The 16,213-nt window shown below is 51.1% G+C and overlaps 1 protein-coding gene across 1 annotated transcript; it reads left to right on the top strand.

Moving 5' to 3' along the window:
* The first annotated feature begins 1,678 nt into the window (after positions 1 to 1,678).
* On the top strand, positions 1,679 to 8,988 carry LOC130872210 (uroplakin-3b-like protein 1). The gene is made up of 6 exons (XM_057766082.1): positions 1,679 to 1,751; positions 4,207 to 4,359; positions 4,549 to 4,768; positions 6,091 to 6,167; positions 6,419 to 6,527; positions 8,889 to 8,988. The coding sequence occupies exons 1-6, from the start codon at positions 1,679 to 1,681 to the stop codon at positions 8,986 to 8,988; spliced, it is 732 nt and encodes a 243-aa protein (XP_057622065.1).
* The last annotated feature ends 7,225 nt before the right edge of the window (positions 8,989 to 16,213 follow it).

Here is a 16,213-nt window from a genome sequence, read left to right as displayed (position 1 = left end):
CTGGAGAGATGACTCAGTGGTTAAGAGCACTGGCTGCTCTTCCAGAGGTCCTGAGTTCAATTCCCAGCAACCACATGGTGGCTCACAACCATCTGTAATGGGATCAGGTTTGGTGTGTGTGAAGAAAGAGTGCTCAGATCCATAAAATACATGGATAAATAAATCTTAAAAAAAGAAAGGAGAAAAAAACTGTAGACCTTTTGAAAAGTAAAGAAAAAGGAAGTGTTTATTACTTTAAGTTTTCAGTTCTGGGCTCGCTTGTTTGGCCCCACAGGCGCTGACACAAGGGTCTCTGCGCTGCCTAGAGAGGATGCCTGGAATGGAGAGGGCAACACAAGGAGAAATACATGAATCATTTGTCTGAATTAGACACGGAGGGGAGCGAGCAGCAGCCTGTCGGGGGGCTGAGAGCAGGGCTGCTTCCTAGACTCATGGTTGACCGATTGACCGTGAGGATGCAGGAAGTGCCCTCCCTGTGAGAACCATCCTGTCATCTGTATGATGTGATTAAGTGTGAGGCTGACCCTGCCCAGTTTCGGGGCCCTGAGAGAGGATGGGCAAGGATGTGCTCTTGCAAGGACGCCCTTTCTACCCTGTTTTGCTGTTTTTCAGATGGGGTGTGCTGTAGCTCAGGCTGGCTGTGTAGCTGAGGAAGACCTTGAACTCCTGGTCCTCCTGAGTGCTGGAATTATAGGTGTGAGGCACTAACTATACCTGGATCCTTGTTCTGATGACTGCTCTCAACATCCGAGAGAGAGAGAGAGAGAGAATATGTATGTGTGTATGTATGTATGCATGCATGTATACACACACACATACATCCATATACTTGTGATGCTGGGCAAGGAACCCAGAGTCATATACATGCCAGGAAAGAATTCTATCATTGAGCTACATCTCAGCCTCTCTATCTATCTATCTATCTATCTATCTATCTATCTATCTATCTATCTATCTATTATCTATCATCTATCATCTTTCTTTACATATCTCACACACACATAGAGATATAACAGCATTATCCATGTGGGTACACACTGTGGCTTGCTAGCTGTGGTGTCCTGCACTCTCCTGTAATCTCAGCACTCACGAAGGAAGATCAGGAGTTCAGGGCCATCCTTGGCTACGTACTGAGTTTGACGCCAGCGTAGAAACTACCTGAAAGTGATGGAAGAGAGGGAGAGAAGGGGGGACAGGGAGAGAGAGAGAGAGAGAGAGTCAGTCCTAGGGTCAATATTTACTGGACCACCTCAAGGTTTTGTCCGTCAGCTTAGGTGATCTTGGTCCTATCTTGAAGAGACACCTATCTTCTATGTCCTTTGTCTAGAAGATAAAGGGACTCCCTCCCTTCCTAGTGGCCAGGACCCAGGACAGGTAAGCAGGGTTTTTATGGGACAGCCCTTGCTGAGAACAGCCTGCTCCATCCCTGGCCCCTCCCAGCACAGGCCCTCCTGAAGTGGGGTGCAGATGTCCTGGCTTGTCTCCTTCATTGTTCTGTTTTCTTCAGACCCATGCCTAGTGAGGCTGAATCCCCCAGAACCTATGGACTCAGCCCCTGAGCTGGTCCAACCAGTTGTACGGGACGAGGGGGCACCTCCAAGCCAGAGCAGCCCAGCCCAGACAGAGCAGCTGGGACCATACTGCAGGCAGATCTGGAAGAAGGGACAGCATCCCAGCCATGGGGCTCCAAGAGAGACAGTCTCTGCTGCTGATGCCGCTGTTGCTGCTGGTCCAGTGTGGGGCAGGTCTGGGTGAGTGAGGCTGGGGAGTGCGGGGTACCCCCACATACTCTACTCTCTGTAGGATGGAATACCTACAGCACCCCAGCACCCCTTCCCTTGGTTGTGGACTGGGCTCCTGGGTGTGTCAAGACATTCAGCCCACCTCACACAATCACAGATGGCTGCCTGTCTCTCGACCGCCAGACTAAAGAGCAAGAATTCTGCTTCTCTCCTCCTTTGGATTCTCATGCTCACACTTTTACCAATGGCTCCTAAGTAGCCCCTCCTCTCCATAGCTCTATTACCCTTCCCTCAAATGAAGCAAACATTAGCTACCTACTGTATACAGGATACCCTAGTCCTCCAAAGTACAACAGGGGCTTTGTTATTATTTGTTTGTTCAGTCTCTGTGTGTGTCTCTCTGTGTATGCGTGTCTATGTATCTGTGTGTGCATGGGGATTGGGGAATGCTTGTTATGATACAAGTGTGGAGGTCAGAGGGCAACTTTCAGGAGCCAGCTGATAGAACTCAGCTCATCGGGTTGGGTGGATCTCTGAGTTCTAGGACAGAAAAATCCTGTCTCCAATCAAACACACATTGTGTACAAGGCTGTGTCCGTGCACAATCAGTGTGGAGCTCAGAGGATCACTTCAGGTGCCAGTGTCCAGGGACCTGTCTGTGTCCACCACGGCTGGCCTTCCAGATGTGTGCCACCACACTCGGCTTTTTACGTGTATGCTGGGGATTAGAACTCAGGTCCCCAAGCTTGCAAGGCAACTGCTTTCCCACTGAGCCATCCCCACAGCCCTGAAGTGATACAAGATTTGTACAAAGGTCCACTTCATCTTTTTATTGTCCCAGTGTTAGGGGCTTGGAGCTGGAACCCTGCTATGGCTTTGGTTGTGGGCAGGGGAGGATCAAGGAGGACTGAGGGGAGAGCTGGGCTTCTCCCATGAGCAGCAGAGCTGGACAAAGCTGTGGTGCTCCCCGGGGTTCCCTGTAGCATACGAAACTATTTAGATGGATCTGAGAAGGGGACTTAAAGGATGAGGATTGAAAGGATTGACGTTGGTCATGTGACCATGATGATGTTGGTCATGTGGCCACGATGCGAATGGAAGATGATGGGGGGGGGTGGCAAAGAACTGAGAAGGGAGCAAGTAATGTCTTTGGATGAGCTAGCCTCAGGTCCCACTAGGTAGTCTGTGTCCCGAGTCAGGGTCTCAGTCCAGGGGACATTTGTGTGCCTCCCCCTCTGTCCTTTCTATGAGGATCTTCTCTTCTCTCTCTCTCTGTGCACACATGCACGAGATTACAGGTGGCTCTATGGGGTGTGTACAGGTCAGCAGAAGACCATGGATGCTGGTATTCAGGGTCTTTCCACCTTCTCTTTGAGACAGGGTCTCTCATTGGTCAGAACTTTGCCATGTGGGCCAGGCCAGTCTTTCCATCAGTTCGAGGTATCAGCTGGTCCCTGCCTCCCATACAGGGCCTCTCACCATGCCTCGCTTTTGACATGGGTTCCGGTAATCTAAACTCATGTTTGGGAGGTAGGCGCTTTACTACGTATGGAATCAAATCTCTCTAGTTCTTGTTCATTCTCATCAAACAAACCAGCCTGGACCACAAGGCTTGACCGGGAGAGCCTGGACCACAAGGCTTGACCGGGAGAGCCTGGACCACAAGGCTTGACCGGGAGAGCCTGGACCACAAGGCTTGACCGGGAGAGCCTGGACCACATGGCTTGACCGGGAGAGCCTGGACCGCAAGGCTTGACCGGGAGAGCCTGGACCGCAAGGCTTGACCGGGAGAGCCTGGACCACAAGGCTTGAACAAGAGGAACACACAGGGTCTCTGGACAAGCCCAGCCTAGGGTTTTGGACGCCCCAAATCTGAGTCTCCTGAGCCTCCCTCTGTCCCTCGCCATTCCTCGATCGTCACTCCAGTGACACAGCACCTACCTATCTACCTTCCAGTAGGCTGCCAAGAGAGGGAGGGTCCAGACGTTCCACAGCCCCCCAAGGGCACCTGCCATAAAGATTCCTTAATTTTGGATCAGGTAAAATGGCTCAGGTGGTAAAGACATTTGTTAGCCCTGATAATTAGCATTTGATCCTCAGGACCCAGATGGTGGAGAACCAACTCCCCAAAATTGTCCTTGACCTGAGGCACACATGGGTTTGTGTACACACACACACACACACACACATACAATGCACACACACAGAGTGAGAGAGACAGAGAACTAATTAACCAATTAATTAATTAATCAATTAATTAAAGTGTGGTGGAAGAAATTGTTCCTTAACAGGCTGGAGAGATGGCTCAGAGGTTAAGAACACTGGCTGCTCTTCTAGGGGACCCAGGTTCAATTCCCAGCATATATATATGTTCCTTAATTCCCTTTGGAATGTGGCTTTGGTGATGGATACATCCTGCCTTGGTTGAAGCTGGACTGATTTACTCTTTTTCCACTCTGCCCAGAGAGCATTGGCTATGCCCCCCAGCTCTCCAGCGCCACCCTGTTGGGAAGGCTCACACAGTCCACCTTCACGCTGGAGCAGCCCCTGAGCCAGTTTGAGAATGTCAGCCTTTCTGACCCAGACCCCATCTGGCTGGTGGTGGCTCATAGCAATGGTACGTGTTTGCTTTCTCGCTGTGAAATGGGCAAACGGAGCTGGGGTCTGAGAGGCTTGGTAGGCCGGGGAGCTGGGAGGGAGGTGCTTGGGGGGCTGTGTCTGGGAAAGGCTGTCAGAACCTGGTAGCCTGGACCTTGCGGTCCTGCCCACGCGATTCCCTTTGACTGACCCTCAGTGCCTCCCTCAGCCACCCAGAACTTTGCTGCCCCGCAGAAGGTAGAGGACATACATGCCCCGGCCAGCTTTGACCACAACGGCTACTACCTCACACTGAGGACCAGCCGGGTACACTACCAGGGTGGCCAGTCTGGCAGCCAGCTCCGGATCCTCCGTGTTGGCAATGACACCAAGTGTTCCATGAAGTCCCTGGGCTGCAACTCTCCTCTGCCAGGTGCTGGCCCCTACAGGTGAGCAGCAAAGATGGGGGAGGGGCCCTGCCTGGGACAGACAGGAGCCCAGGGCAGCTACTAGAAGGTTCATTGAAGTCAAATAGAGTGCCTGAGTTCCCCATTATTTTCCCTCCCTCCCTCCCTCCCTTCTTTTCTTATTTATGTTAGTGGTGCTGGGGGTGGAACCTGGGCATGGAGCAAGCTGACTGGGTTCTCTAGCACACCCCACCCTCTCACTGGGGGATCACAGGCAGGTCCTTACATAGTTCCCTTTTAGAGTTATTTTTATTATTTTCTGTGTATGACTGTTTTGTCTATATGTATGTCTGTGTACCACATATGTGCCTGGTGCCCAAGGAGATGTTGAGCCTCCATGTGGATGCTGGGAATCGAACTTGGATCCTCTGCAACAAGTGCTCTTAAACACTGAGCCTAAGCCGGGCGGTGGTGGCGCACGCCTTTAATCCCAGCACTCGGGAGGCAGAGGCAGGCGGATCTCTGTGAGTTCGAGGCCAGCCTGGTCTACAAGAGCTAGTTCCAGGACAGGCTCCAAAGTCACAGAGAAACCCTGTCTCGAAAAACCAAAAAAACAAAACAAAACAAAAAAAACCTGAGCCTTCTTTCTTTCTTTCTTTCTTTCTTTCTTTCTTTTTTTCTTTGGATTTTTTGAGACAGGGTTTCTCCGTAGCTTTTGGTTCCTGTCCTGGAACTACCTCTTGTAGACCAAACTGGCCTCGAACTCACAGAGATCCGCCTGCCTCTGCCTCCCGAGTGCTGGGATTAAAGGTGTGTGCCACCACCGCCCGGCCTCTTTCTTTCTTAAAAGAAAAAATTATTTTGTTTTTAATTATGTACGTGTTGTTTTGTTTACATGGGTGTGGGTTCCCTCAGAGGCCACACGTGTCTGATCCCCTGGAACAAGAGTTACAGGCAGTTGAACTACCTGACATGGTCACATCTTTAAATAGCATCCTTCTAACTCAAGGCCTCACCGTCGTGGGAGGTCCTGACCGAGCGTATGGATTGACACTGATCCAGACCAGGCATTCCTAAGTGGGGACTAGCCTTGGTCTCCTTCTCCTCTCACTAGATGCTTGATTTACTCATATTTGGTATGGAGAGATCTAATCCACACACACAGTGAGGGCCACTGCCAATGTCACACAACTCGAATAGGTCACAGCTTCTGTGGGGCTCTGGGGCTGTGCTCTTTAGTCCCAGGACCCGACTCCTGCCTTAGGCTGCTCTCCCCCAAGGACGGGATCCCTGGCATTAAGATCTGAGGGTTTCAGAACCATGGGGTGGTGCGTCCCCACCACCAACGCTGGTCTCCTGTTCAGAGTGAAGTTCCTGGCGATGAGCACCAAGGGTCCTGTGGCTGAGACAGAGTGGTCTGAGGAAATCTACCTGCAGCAAGGTATGCGGACCTAAGAGTGGCTCAAAATGTATACGGGGTGCTAACAGACCGGGGACATCAGAGACCTGGGGAAAGTAGGTCTCCCCAAATCAGGGAACACAGTGGATCCTATCCAGTTCTCTGCCCGTACCCCCTCCTCTAGTCTATGGGATTCTTACACCTCCCCAGTGGACACGGGACGGTTGGTCTGGAAGCTGACTAAATGACCCTTTTGTGAGGGTAAATAACTTTTTTACTGCTTGCCTGTGAAGCCCAGACATTCCCAGGAGCCCCAGGGTCCCGAAGCAAGAGTACTGTGGTCATCATCGTCTTCTCGTCAATCTTGCTGGCGGTCTTCCTCGCCCTGCTCATATCCGCTAGGTGAGTGGATAGGGTTGGTGCTGTCCCGCCTCCCAGCAGTAGCCTTGGTCTCTTCTTGCTGTTGTCTGATGAAGTTCTTCCCCCTGAAGATTAAGGAAAATTTATCTATAGCCCTTCTCCCTTGTCGCCATCAAAGGCTTGGTTTCTCCGCGGTCGCCGCTTGCCCCCTCGCGGCAGTTTTTGGAGTTGCAAGCGGGTGGTCAGAAAACACTCCAAAAGTGAGGCCCCGCAGGTGGAAAGGTGAATTGCGGTCAGGCTCAGCCCACTAAAAGCCTTGGCTCTGACATCTCAGCCAGAGAGCTGAAGTACTGGGGGCTGGCACAAAAGTTCCCAGAAGAAAAGACATTCAACGCCCGGAGGGACCTGGAGAGGCATCTCTGTGTAGGGGAAGCCGAGATGTCCGGGAGGTGTGTGGGCCGGGGACATTGCTCCTGGAGACAGTTTGCCAGCAGATATGAGCAGGGAATCGAGGTGTCCTGCAGAGGATCCGAACTCTGTCTCACGGGCCCACGGGAACCAACAGTGGAGTGTAATCAAGAGAGAGCTATTGGTACCTTTTAGAGCAGTGGTTCTCAACCTGTGGGTCATGACCCCTTTGCCGATGGACAACCCTTGAACAAGAGTCACATGTTAGATATCCTGAATAGCAGATGCTTTCACTGTGGTTCATAACAGTGGCAAAATTACAGTTATGAAGGAACAACAAAAATAATTTTATGGTCGGGGAGTCACCACAACACTTGGAGCTGTATTAAAGGGTCACAGCGTTAGGAAGAAAGTGAGAACCACTGGTTTAAGGCTCCCTGGATTTAGGGTGGGGCCAGGCAATAAGAAGGTATTACTGGACCTATTAGGGCCAAAGCCTAGGGGCTGGCAGCCCTAGCAAGCTGTGTTCCGTCAGCCATCCTGGGTGGGACAATTAAATAATAATAGAAGGAGGGCGGGAAAGATGGCTCAGTGGTTAAGAGTGTGGACTAAGCTTAGAGAACCTGAGTTCAGTTCCCAGCATCCGTGCCTACAGCTCACAAACACCTGTAGTTCCAGCTCCAAGGGGATTCAGTGCTTTGGCCTACACACACACACACACACACACACACACACACACACTTCAAAGTGATAGAATAAAAAAAAAATCAAAAGTAGTCCAAGGCAGAGAAAGGAGATGTATGTATTCAATGTCCCTACGTGGGAAAGAGTAACAAAGAGACCCATTGACTTGCTAAGTCAATCTCTGGGATCCAGACAAGATCTTGATGTAAGCTTTAGGTTTAAATAGAGGGTGAGCCAGGCATAGCTGAGCAACGCTGGTGACGGTATGGTCCCCGCCATCACTGCCCATCCCCATTGTCTTCCACCAGTCTCCCTCTGGCTGGCACCAGCTTCAACCCTCTGCTTCCCAGCATGGGATTCCTGTGAGATGTCTTGGGACCCATTGTTTATGGTCTGATAGCCAAAGGAAGGGACATAAGTGTTTCTTTATTCCCAGGTTAGGGGTGCGGCTCATCTGGTAGAGTGCTTGCCCTCGCATGCACAAAGGTTTCCCCAGCTCTGCTTAAAACAGACTGCATGGTGGTGCACATCTGTAATTCCAGCACCTAGGAGGTGGAGGCAAGAGGGTCAGGAGTTCAAGGCCATCCCCAGTTAGGAGTTGAGGGCCATCCTGGGCTAATGAGACCCTGTCTTGAAAAAAAAAAAAGAAAAAATATCTTCTTTCTTGCTAGTACAATTACATACAAAGGGACAGAGAGAGCCAGATACGGTGTCACAGGCTTCTAGTCTCAGCACTTGGGAGACAGAGTCAGGTAGATCTCTATGGGTTCAAGGCCAGCCTGGTCTATAGCAAGATCCAGACCAGCCAGGACTACAAAAACAAAATAAACAAACGTAAAAATGCACAAAATGACAGAGAGGAGGGGGCCGATTGTAAAGTTGTTTTTTATGTTACACTTGATTTATTTATTTCGTGTGTAGCACGTGTGCATCACCACACACATGTGGAGGTCAGGGGACAGTTCTCTCCTTCCACCATGTGGGACCCAGGGATCAAGCTCTCAGGCTTGGTAGCAAGGACCTTCACCCACTGAGCAGGCTCACTGGGTCACGTGTGCTCTTTGACACACACATACCCCACCCCCAACTAACAACAACAATAACTTTAGAGGGTCTTATCTAAACCCCATCGTAGTTTTTAGAACAGAGACCACTGCACAGGGGAGCTAGAAACTGGGTTAGCAGGGCCGGTTTCATGGAAGAGAACTCTGGTGTTCTTCTAAACTCCTGGAACCCACAGCAAAGTGGAAGCAGAATTAAGGCCGTTCGTTGACCCTTCTCTCTCACTTTCTCTTACCCGATCTCCCGAAGCTGCTGGAACACTCCTGTGTCCAGCCCAGAGGAGCAAGTTCACATGAGACAATATCACACCCACCACATGGACAACCTTCGGGCCGAGCAGAGTTCCTGAGAGATTCCAAGGGCTTTCTCCAGGGGCCAAGCGGCTGAACCTGGGCTGGGGCCTGCTTGGAACCTTCTGGAACTCTAGCGGGAAATGCTTTCAATCCAAAGCTTGGACTAGCCAGTCCTTATCAGAAATAAATTTCCCTAATACTTTTGTGTTTGTCTCACATATACCTGGGTTCGTCTTCCCCACCCCAGCCATTCTTCTCTTTGTGTGTGCATGCACACATGTGTGTGTGTGTATGTGTGCACATGGAATCCACAGCTTGCTCTCTCTCTCTCTCTCTCTCTCTCTCTCTCTCTCTCTCTCTCCACCTTATTTTTTTTTATATATGTATGAGTGTTTTGTCTGAATGTACATGTATATACCACACACGTGCCTGGTGCCCAAGGAAGCCAGAAGAGCGCATCAGAGTCCCTGGAACTGGAGTCTCGCTATAGTTGTTAGCCACTGTGTGAGTGCTGGGGACTGAACTTGGGTCCTCTGCAAGAACAGAGAGTGCTTGCCGGGCGTGGTGGTGCACACTTTTAATCTCAGCACATGGAGGCAGAGGCAGGTGGATCTCTGTGAGTTCGAGGCCAGCCTGGTATACAGAATGAGTTTCAGGACAGCCAAAGGTACACAGAGAAACCCTGTCTCAAACAAATAAACAAACAAACAAACAAAAACAGAAACGGCTGAGCCAACTCTCCAGCCCCCACCTTGTTCTTTTGAGACAGGATCTGTTGGTGAACGTGGAGTTCTCCAGGCCCTTTCAGCTACCTGGCCACTCAGCCCCAGGGGTCCCTCCCTGTCTCTCCAGCAGTGGGGTCACAGACACAGGCTGCTGTGCCTGGCTTTATATACAGGTGCTGGACATCAGACTCAGGTGCTTGTGAGGCACCTACCGAGTCATTTCCTGAGCTGCAAGAGACAAGGTCTCTTTGTGCAGCCGGGGCCTGGAGCTCGCTTTGATTCTCCTGCACCTGCCTCTTGAAGTCCTGGGGTTCCAGGCCCACTTCCTTTGAGACAGGGTCTCACTATATAACCCAGGCCGGCCTGGAACTCATGATCTCCCTGCGTTGATGTCCTGACTGCCAGCATGACAATATATAAGGAAAATGGCTCCTGTCAACAAATAGGGAGTGGCACTATTGGAGGTGTGGCCTTGTTGGAGGTGTGGCCCTGTTGGAGGTGTGGCCTTATTGGAGGTGTGGCTTTGTTGGAGCTGTGGCCCTGTTGGAAGTGTGGCCTTGTTGGAGGTGTAGCCTTGTTAGAGGAAGTGTGTCACTAGCGGGTGGACTTTGAGGTTTCAGAAGCTCAAGCCAGGCCCAGTGTCTCACTCTCTCTTCCTGCTGCCTGCTGATCCAGACGTAGAACTCTCAGTTTCCTCTCCAGCACATGTCTGCCTGCAAGCCGCCATGTCCCCCCCTGATGATAATGGACTAGACCTCTGAACTGTAAACCAGCCCCAATTAAATGTTTTCATTTATAAGAGTTGCAATGGCCGGGCGGTGGTGGCGCACGCCTTTAATCCCAGCACTCGGGAGACAGAGGCAGGCAGATCTCTGGGAGTTCGAGGCCAGCCTGGTCTACAAGAGCTAGTTCCAGGACAGGCTCCAAAACCACAGAGAAACCCTGTCTCGAAAAACCAAAACAACAACAACAACAACAAAAAAAACAAACAACAACAAAAAAGAGTTGCCATAGTCATGTCTCTGTGAGTCCTCATCTACAAGAGCTAATTCCAGGACAACTAGGATTATTACACAGAGAAACCCTGTCATAGGGTCTGTTTACAGCGATGGAACACTAAGACGTCACCTGAGTAGCCTTCCTGTCCCCTTGTCTTAACTCCTCTGGGTGAAGCTCTCAAGTAAGATATTAAGACTCAGGGAACTTGGGAGGCAGAGGCAGGTGGATATTTGTGAGTTCAAGACCAGCCTGGTCTACAGCCAAGTTCTGGGCAGCCGGGGTACATAGTGAGACCCTGTTGGCTGGAGAAATAATTCAATAGTCAAGAGCTGTTCTTGCAGAGGCAGGAGATCTCTGTGAGTTCGAGGCCAGCTTGGTCTACCTGGTGAGTTCTAGGACAGGCAGGGCTATGTAGAAAGACCCTGTTTTGTTGTTTTGTTAAAAAAACAAAACAAGGGGCTGGAGACATGGCTCAGTGGTTAAGAGCATTGCCTGTTCTTTCAAAGGTCCTGAGTTCAATTCCCAGCAACCACATGGTGGCTCACAACCATCTGTAATGAGGTCTGGTGCCCTCTTCTGGCCTGCAAGCATACACACAGACAGAATATTGTATACATAATAAATAATAAATATTTAAAAAAAAACCTAACACAATAAAAATCTAGAAAAAGAAAAGAAGAAGGAGGAGGAGGAGAAGGAGAGGGAGAAGGAGAAGAAGAAAAAGAAGAAGAGGAGGAGGAGGAAGAGGAGGAGGAGGAGGAGGAGGAGGAGGTGCAGTTTGGCACTGTCCTTGACACAACCCACACTACCAGAGAGTGAAGACCAGACAGGGTTGGGGCCTGAGGGCAGGATACACACACACACACACACACACACACACACACGAAGCTGTGGTTCCCAAAACTAGTATCAACCCTGCCCAAAGCAAAACAGGATGTGTTATCATCAACCCTGCTCCACAGCACAGATGCCCAGCAAGACTCTGCCCTCACAATCTCCCTGGTTGCCGAGGGTGGGGATGCAGGAGACAGTGCACTCAGCCGTTGGAAAGATCCACACTGGAGGCTTCCTGGAGCCGTGTGGCTTTGGTGAAAGAGCAGGACACCTGGGCCAGGTGGGCAAGGGCGGGGTGCCCAGACGAAAACAGCAACGCGGTTCTGCCGGCCAGGCAGTTTAGGGACAACATGACCTGAGGTAGGGTGCGTGGTTGCTGGTGCCACATGTAGGGCCTCACCCCGGAAGACAGGAAGTCAGGCAAAGTATGGCTGGATGGGTCCCCATCCCTGCAAATGGCCCTAAGTGGTTTATGGTCCTGAACCGATAGATAAGGCTCTTCTACAGAGGAAACTCTCAAATGACCAAGTAATAATTTGGCTGGGAGAAACAGGAAGGCTTAGAGAACAAGCAGGATTCCACCCCCGGCTCCCAAGAGCCTTTTTGTGTTTTTGAGACAGAATCTCATGTAGCCCCAGCTCGTCTCCAAGTCATTAACTAAAGATAACCTTGAACTAATTCTCCTGTGTTCACCTCCCAAGATGTAGGATCACGTCCATGCCCTATCATGCCACCCAGCATTTTATTTATTTAATATGTATATATGTATGTATGTGTGTGTGTATGTGTGTATATGTATGTATGTGGGTATGTGTGTATGTATGTATTGTGTATGTGTGTATGTCTGAGACCTTCAGCCATGAGAAAAGGACATGAGAGCCCCTGGAACTGGAGTTATAGATGGTTGTGAGCCACCACGTATGTGGGTTCTGGGTATCAGGCGTGGGTCCTCTGCCAGAGTAACAAGCAGTCTTAACCACTGAGCTGTCTCTACTGCCCCTTCTTATTTGACCATTTCTTCCTTCCTTCCTTCCTTCCTTCCTTCCTTCCTTCCTTCCTTCCTTCCTTCCTTCCTTCCTTCCTTCCTTCCTTTCCTTCCTTCCTCCCTCTCTCCTCCTTTCCCTCCTTTCTTTCTTTCTTTCTTTCTTTCTTTCTTTCTTTCTTTCTTTCTTTCTTTCTTTCTTTCTTTTCTTTTCTTTTTTTAGACAGACTCTCACTATTAACGCTGGCTGGCCTCTAACCTGCCTCTGCCTCCCAAATGCTGGGATTAAAGACGTGCACCACCACACTCCATTTTGTTGCTGTTGTTTCTTGAGACAGGGTTTCTCTGTGTACCTCAGACTGGTCCACCCCCTCAGCTCCCCCATAGTCTTTTCCCTCTGGGTGATCAGTCTAGACCTCACCCCTCCACCCAGGTAAAACACCAAGTTTGAAACCGGTTATGGCAACACACACCTGTAACCCTAGGAATGGGAGCAGTGGGAAGGTCAGAAGTTCAAGGCCAACTTGAGCTATATAGGGGGTTCAAGACTAACTGGGCTTACAGGAGATCCTGTCTCTGAAAGGGCAAGGGAGGTGACACTAAGGATGTGCCTCAGTTGACAGAGTGCTCGTCTGTCACACGTGGAGTCCCGGGTTCCATTGCCAGCACTGTGCAACCCTGATGTAACAGTACAGGTTCGAGCCTGTAATTTGAGGCCAGCCTGGGCTACAGGAGACCCTGTCTTAAAAACAAACCAGCGAAAGCAAAACAAAACAACAGCAGCAGCAACAACAAAAACAAACAAAGAAAAAACCAGAAGGGAGAAAAGGCCAAGGCCGAATGAACTGATTTGATGCCTTCCATCTGTTAGGCCTCAATCCACGCCCTGGATGAGCGGCCAGGGCTGGAAACAGATGGTCGATCGTCCGTAAGAGCAATTGAGACCGTTTACAGAGAGCAGGGGTGTGGGTGGCCTAGGGCCAGCAGGAACCCCTGAGCCCCAAGAAGGAGCCAAAGGGATACAATGTCCACTTCTGTCATCCCACTCGGGGATACGCCTAACCGGAAGCCAAGCTCCTGGACACACAGAGGACAAGAATGGGATTTTTATCTTTTATTTTTTATTTTTTTAAGACAGGAAGGGCCTCATGTAGCCCAGGCTATCCTCAAACTCCTTATGTAGCTGAGGATGACCTCGAACTTTTGATCCTCCTGCCTCTACCTCTTGAGTGCTGAGATCACAGGGGTGTGCCATCACACATTTTATGGAGTGCTGGGGATGGGACCCAGGGCTCCCTGCATACTCGGCAAGCACTCTACCCTCTGAGTCACACCCCAGCCTGCCATGTCCCCTTGTTTTTCATTTTAAATGACATTTAGTTATTTATTTTTCCCGAGCGCTAGGCTTGCAGGCACAAAACTTCATGACCAAATTTTCAAAGTTTTGTTTGTGGAGACAGCCCCCACCTCAGTTGTCTCTTGTTGCCGCTCAAGGTCCCCCATCGTAGCTGCCCTGTGTTCTTCGTTCCCTATCCACTCTGTTACACAGCCTCACGCTCTTCGTGTTGACCTATGAAACCTAGATCTGCTGTGTCCTGCACCTGCGCATTCTGAGGTCCTCTGATCCTCACATCAAACCCTGGACATGTCCAGTCCAACTCATGCCCTTCCCCAGGTGTGATGCCTCCTTCTACAGAGACAGCCCTGCCACATAGAAGCAATCCACTTCCTTGGGACCTCGCCTGAAGCTGAGGCCAGAGTCACCTCAGTCACATATGAAGAGCCCAACACAGTGTGACTGCCAGTGTGTGCGTGCGTGTGTTTGTGTGTGTGCATTTGTGTATGTGTATTTGTTTGTGTATGTGTGCATGTGTTTGTGTGTGTGTATGTGTGTGTTTGTGTATGTGTGTTTGTGTGTGTAAGTGTGTGTGTTTGTGTATGTGTGTGTGTTTGTGTATGTGTATTTGTTTATGTATATGTGTGTGGTGGGTGGGGGGCTTCTTAAAACTCTTCTCACCCTGATAAGCTGAGCATGACAGAGAGTGGCTGTGATCCAGGGTACCTGACCCTATAATGCCCCGACCACTCTCCCTAGGATGACACGGGTGTTACATGACTTGCTTCCGGGGAAGATACAAGGGATAGTGCCTGGGTCAATATCAAGGCCAGGCCTCGGTGTTCTGTTTGACATCCTGGGCCTCAGCCTCCTAACCCATGATGAATAAACAACTTCATCCCCTCCCCCATCTTCTCCCTCTCCCCCCTTTTCTCCATTCCTTCTCCTATCTGTTCTGACCTCCCTCCCTCCCTCCCTCCCTCCCTCCCTCCATCTCTCCATCCTAACTCCCTCTCTGCTGTCCCCTTCCCAGCCTCCCTCTCTCCTCTTCCCTCCCTCCCTCCCTCCCTCCCTCCCTCCATCTCTCCATCCTAACTCCCTCTCTGCTGTCCCCTTCCCAGCCTCCCTCTCTCCTCTTCCCTCCCTCCCTCCCTCCCTCCCTCCCTCCCTCCCTCCATCTCTCCATCCTAACTCCCTCTCTGCTGTCCCCTTCCCAGCCTCCTTCTCTCCTCTTCCCTCCCTCCCTCCCTCCCTCCCTCCCTCCCTCCCTCCCTCTCTCCCTCCATCTCTCCATCCCTCCCTCTCTCCTCTTCCCTCCCTCCCTCCCTCCCTCCCTCATTCCCTCCCTCCCTCCATCTCTCCATCCTAACTCCCTCTCTGCTGTCCCCTTCCCACCCTCCCTCTCTCCTCTTCCCTCCCTCCCTCCCTTCTTCCCTCCCTCCCTCCTTCCATCTCTCCATCCTAACTCCCTCTCTGCTCTCTCCTTCCCAGCCTCCCTCTCTCTCCCTCCCTCCATCTCTCCATCCCTCTCCTCCTGCCCTCCGCACTCAGCAGACTGCTAGACTTTAGCCACGCATCATCACGTCATCACGTCATTGTCATCACGTCATCACGTCATCGTCACCGTGCTGGTGTCTCCCCAAGCCCCCCTCAGACGAGCACTCCTAGTCCATGAAGCCCAGCCCGCCTCAATGGCAGCTGAGCATACCCAGAGATAACCAGAGGACTGCAAAGAGAGAGGGACACGCCTCGTATCCTGATCCTACCTGGGAGGTGCAGGTGTGTGGCCATGGCCTTAGAGGAGGAGAGATGGCTTCCCAAGGAAGACACAGAACCTCTGCTATTCATTTGGGCTTCTCTGTGGGCTGTGCAGGGTTGGTGAGGGACATGGCTTCCTCCCCCCATGACAAGGTGAGGCTACAGCAGCGTGCTTTTTGTTTTCCCCAATTTCAGAGGAACATACCTTGGGAACACAGATTTGGGGATAGTGATGTGTGTGTGCGTGCGTGTGTGTGTGTGTGAGTGTGTGTGTGTGTGTGATTGGAACCCAGGGTATCATGTATACCAGGCAAATGTGCAATGCTTAAGTCACGCCCCAGCCCCTCACTGGGGGATTCCAGCCACGCCCTCACAACTGAACCCGCACCACTGAGCCTCGCCCCAGCCCTCTTTTCTGTTTCTGAGACAGGGCTCTCTCCAAGTTCCCTGACTCAGCTTTGAACTCGCGCTACAGTCCAGCCGGACCTTGAACTTTACGTCCTTCTCCTCCAACCTCCTAGTGTCTAGCTGGATGACAGACCTAAGCCTCCAGCCCCACCTGGAGATGACGATTTTAGATGGAGAAATGATGTCCAAGGAGCCATGTGTTCCCTCGACAGCAAACCAATAACGAATGGGTGGGAGGA

This window comes from Chionomys nivalis, chromosome 3 (assembly GCF_950005125.1).
Source record: "Chionomys nivalis chromosome 3, mChiNiv1.1, whole genome shotgun sequence".
In the NCBI taxonomy this organism is placed as follows: domain Eukaryota; kingdom Metazoa; phylum Chordata; class Mammalia; order Rodentia; family Cricetidae; genus Chionomys; species Chionomys nivalis.
This window is presented reverse-complemented; position numbering and strand designations above follow the sequence as displayed.

Coding starts and splice junctions, on each gene's coding strand:
- LOC130872210 (XM_057766082.1), top strand. CDS start 1,679: ATGGGGCTCCAAGAGAGACAGTCTCTGCTGCTGATGCCGCTGTTGCTG. Junction 6,168..6,418: donor GGAAATCTACCTGCAGCAAG/GTATGCGGACCT, acceptor TTGCCTGTGAAG/CCCAGACATTCCCAGGAGCC. Junction 6,528..8,888: donor GCCCTGCTCATATCCGCTAG/GTGAGTGGATAG, acceptor GATCTCCCGAAG/CTGCTGGAACACTCCTGTGT.